The 4,326-nt window shown below is 44.4% G+C and overlaps 1 protein-coding gene across 1 annotated transcript in view; it reads left to right on the plus strand.

Annotated features, from left to right (window-relative positions):
- LOC116073708 (F-box/WD repeat-containing protein 15-like) overlaps positions 1 to 3,211 on the plus strand; it is a 14,256-nt gene extending 11,045 nt beyond the window's left edge. Inside the window, exons 6-9 of the mRNA XM_031345734.1 lie at positions 11 to 169; positions 1,012 to 1,222; positions 2,613 to 2,791; positions 3,083 to 3,211. Of these exons, the coding sequence (XP_031201594.1) occupies positions 11 to 169; positions 1,012 to 1,222; positions 2,613 to 2,791; positions 3,083 to 3,211 (678 nt within the window). The remainder of the gene's footprint in view (positions 1 to 10; positions 170 to 1,011; positions 1,223 to 2,612; positions 2,792 to 3,082) is intronic.
- The last annotated feature ends 1,115 nt before the right edge of the window (positions 3,212 to 4,326 follow it).

A 4,326-nucleotide genomic window follows, 5' to 3' on the forward strand; every position in this document is an offset into this window, starting at 1 on the left:
CTGATTTCAGGCAGGAGACTTCTCGGGTAGCCTCTACATCTTCAGGATTCCCGACTTACACTTCATTTTCAGAGTCAATGTATTCCCGTACAATATTGACCAAATCTACTGCTCTCCTCAGAAGAAATGGGTCTTTCTGAGAAAGAAACACACACATATCTTGTCAAAGGTAGGTCTGTTCTAGCGACTCCAGAGTGAAGGTGGGAGACAGTGGGAAGGTCCAGCCCTCAGGGAGGTCCAGGCAGATCACTCCCGCTCTTCTAAGGCCTGTCATAAGATAAGCCATTCCTATAGTCAGGACAGAGTAATGTGCTTGGAATTACTCACGTGACCAGTCACACAGGCAAATGTCTATTAGTGAAGTGTCCTTGAAATGTGGCTAGGCCACAGGCCAAAGGCAGGTGATATAACAGTCCACAGAAACCTTTGCTGGATAGAAAGCAATTTTCTATCATTGACTGACATGCTCACCAGTGGCTGACAGATTCCAGATATATGCTAACACACCCAGTGCTTTATATACTGCCTTCTCTCTTAACTGCCAGCTCTCTGTGCCTGGTTCTTAGGTACTGTGAGGAAGATGGTCTGCTCAGAGGCCAAGGACTCCTCAGGACCCAAGCATATTTATTTGATTTTATGCATCAGTATACTTTCAAAGCAGCCTAGGTTACAGTATGACCTTCTCAATGCCTCATTTAAAAAAAAAAAGTCCAGAACAACCCTGCATAGGGAAACTGTGATTAACCAAGCCCTGCCTGATGTGTCCATTGTGGTTGGATGACCGAGGGGCCCTTGACCTGGGACAGGGACTCTACTCTGTCTCTCAATATGATGAAAGAGGGTGAATTATTTTGACCCTGAGTGGGAGCAATGACTGCTCTGCCCTGTCCTGGGTGACGAACAGATGTGGCCACTCCTGGGTTTCTTAGAAAGCCCCTTGTCTGGAGTGTGCATGTGTCAGGCTGCAGAGATTTACTCTTCATTGATTCCATTGGGCAATACTCTCTGCAGGTGTTTTACATGAGGAGCCTTCTGAGGACATCAGAATTCTCTGCCCCTATGTCTACAGTTCTCAATTTTCCATTGTGCCAAAGAGCCTTCTGGACCCCAAGAAGGGAAGACAGGATAACCCTGATGTCTAGAAGTGGCCCCCAAAATATCACAAAATTTGCCACATTTGATATGAAGCTGGAAGAGATTGGGAATGAAATAATTGTTAAAGGTAAACCTTAGAAAATTCTCAATTCAGACATGATGGCACATGCCTGAAATCAGGAGACTGAGTCAGAAAAGCTTCATAGAGGATGCTGACTCATAAACAAAAAACATGGAGCTGAAAGATGGTTTAGTATGTGCACATGCATACATACACCCACAAAGACGTGTACATATACCCACACAGATGTGTTTACACCCCCATACACAAATACAATTAAAAACATAACAATAAAAGGCCAAGCATGGTAGTGCACACCTTTAATGAATGCCAGCATTCAGAAGGACACACAGGCAAATCTCTCCAGATTCCAGGCCAGCCTGATCAATGCAGTGAGAACCAGGTTAGCCAGGGATGCACAGTGAGCCCTTCTCTCAAAAGCAAGAAACCCCAAATGACAAGCAATAAAGAACTCTACCATGGGGTGGCAAAATGGCTTAGGGCAGTGAATCTCTACCTTTGGGTCATGACCCCTATGGCAGACTTCTATCTTGAAAATATTTAAATCACGATTGATACCAATAGCAAAATTTCCATTATGAAGTAGCAATGAAAGTAACTTTGTGGATGGTCACATGTATTAAAGTTCAGTAGGAAGCAACAGGAAGGTTTAAAAGTGCTGGCTTAGAGGGTAGAGACACTTAAGTACCAAGCCTAGTATAATTTTTGGGGTACCACATGATGGATGAGAGATCCAATCCCTCAAGTTGTTCCTTGACCCCCATATGTGTGCTTGTGGCATGAATTCCTATACAAACATGATAGTGTGATATTTAAAAGAAATCCTGATTTCTCCTGTGTCTCCTGCAAGTGTTCCATAGTAAGCTATAAATGCTTGACATTGCTTTGTATTTTTAGTCTTTGAAGAAAGCGTTTCTCTGTGTAGCCATGGCTAACCTGGAACTTCTTCTGTAGACCAGGCTGGCCTTGAACTTGGAGATCCATTGGACTGTGGTGCAATTGTGGATCACCACATGATGATGCTCCATTTGATGGTTTTGTAAAGGGAGCAGGAGGCTCCTTGGCCAGATGTGAACTTGTGCCTGTTTGATGGTCACTACACTAGCAAACTTTGGTTTTCTCGGGCAGACATGTTTCCATTTCTGTCATGCACTAGGGACTGGGTTCTACTGTCCTTCCCCAGTGCAGTAGTCTTTCCAATGTTTGAACTACTGACTAGCCACCCTGTCCTTGTGCCATAGCCTGCTTTTCTGTGGCCAAGGACATGGACTTGTCAGGACATGGACATGTCAGACCAATGGGCTGTTTTCATTGTCTCTATCAGACTAGCATGCCATGGAAGGAGGGATATACTTTTCACTAAGCAGAAAGGATTTTTGCTCTTATTTAAATGGTTGAAATAATTGCCTGTATATTTTGTGTTTGTTCTGAATAGGATATTTGATTGCAAGCTTCTCATTGCCAGAATATGAGGGGAGCCTGGAATGGATCGGAGTTAGTGATAAGAGCATGATTGTTTGTGCAACTGAATGCTCTCTCTTGCTCTTCAGCATGGAGGGTTTCCGTGTGCAGACATTTGAGTACTGCCCAGAAGAGATCTTGAGACTATGGGTGGTATGTTTGCAATGTTTCCCTTCTATTGTTTTTTTTTAAACAGATTTACATTTTTTAAAAAATTTCATACTGTTGGAGTGTGTACATGTAAATTTGTACTTGAGTGATCACTTGCAGAAGCCAGAGGCCGACTTCCTGGAGTTATTCTCTCTCTTTCCACCTTTACATGGGCTCAGAGCACCAGGCTTGCTCAGCAAGTGCCTTTACCTGATGAGCCATCTCCTAGGCCCTCTCTCTGTCTCTTGATCTGACATTGACTCCAGCTTACTCACATTTGGGTGTTCTTCGAAGGACCCCCTTCATGTCATCGTCACCTGTTTCAATGGCTTTTTGGATGTGTATGCGTGGGAGGAGAGAAGCCTGCAGCTCAGGCGGTGTTATCGGCTGCAAAACAGGAGACATCTGCCACCGCAAAAGTAAGCTCTGCTTCTTGACTTAAACTGGACATTAATTTCAAAACATTTCTGGGGCTGGAGAGATGGCTCAGCAGTTAAGAGCACTGGCTGCTCCTCCAGTGGACTTGGGTTCAATCCCCAGCATCCACATGGCAGTTCACACCTGAGTGTAACTCCAGTTCCAGGGGATCTTCACACCAATGCATTGAAAGGAAAGTTAAACATATTAAAAAGTTCTGTGTAGAAATGCATTTTAAGCTGGGCAGTGGTGGCGCACGCCTTTAGTCCCAGCTCTTGGGGAGGCAGAGGCAGGTGGATTTCGGAGTTCAAGGCCAGCCTGGTCTACAGAGTGAGTTCCAGGACACCCAGGACTACACAGAGAAACCCTGTCTCAAAAAAAAAAAAAAAAAAAAAAAAAAAACCAAAAAAGGAGACATGAACTTTCTATGAAGAGTATGACTAAATTTATGATCTCCAGCATCACACGGAACAGACATTGTGCTGTGCATGTGTATTATGTAATATTTAAGAAGTAGAGGCAGGAGGATCCAGAAGCTCAAGGTCCCTTTCTGCTATTTAGGAAGTTTGGTAACCAGATTGTCTTCATTGCAAAACCATCACAAACAAAAAAAAAGGAACTGGCTAAGCATAACACATGCCTCTTATCTCAGCATTCGGGAGACAGAGGCCAGTGGCTATTTTGTCATTTCGAGGCCAGCCCGCTCTACATGGTGAGTCCCAGGACAGCCAGTGTTATAAAGTGAGACTATATATTAGGAATTTAGGGAGAGAGGGAAAATAAGGAGTTGCTAGTTCTTGGGATCTCAGCACATACAGGTTTTTCAACAGTCTCAGGCCCACAGTAGAAATAGGGGCGACTGCATCCTCTTAGTTTTTCTTTAATCACAGGATGGGTTCTCCTGAATGTGACCTCCACTTGGCTTGCTTCATCAGTGAACTGTCATCATCTTCATTTGGCTAATGTTCCTTTGAACCCTGCACCAGGATGCTGAAGCAATTGTTGATTGCCATTTAGCATGATGCCCTGACCCCATCTCAAAAAAGTGGCGCACGCCTTTAATCTCAGCACTTGGGAGGCAGAGGCTGAGGTGGAGGACCCCCCTGACTTCCCCAACCCCC

Source organism: Mastomys coucha, unplaced genomic scaffold (assembly GCF_008632895.1).
Source record: "Mastomys coucha isolate ucsf_1 unplaced genomic scaffold, UCSF_Mcou_1 pScaffold23, whole genome shotgun sequence".
NCBI lineage: Eukaryota > Metazoa > Chordata > Mammalia > Rodentia > Muridae > Mastomys > Mastomys coucha.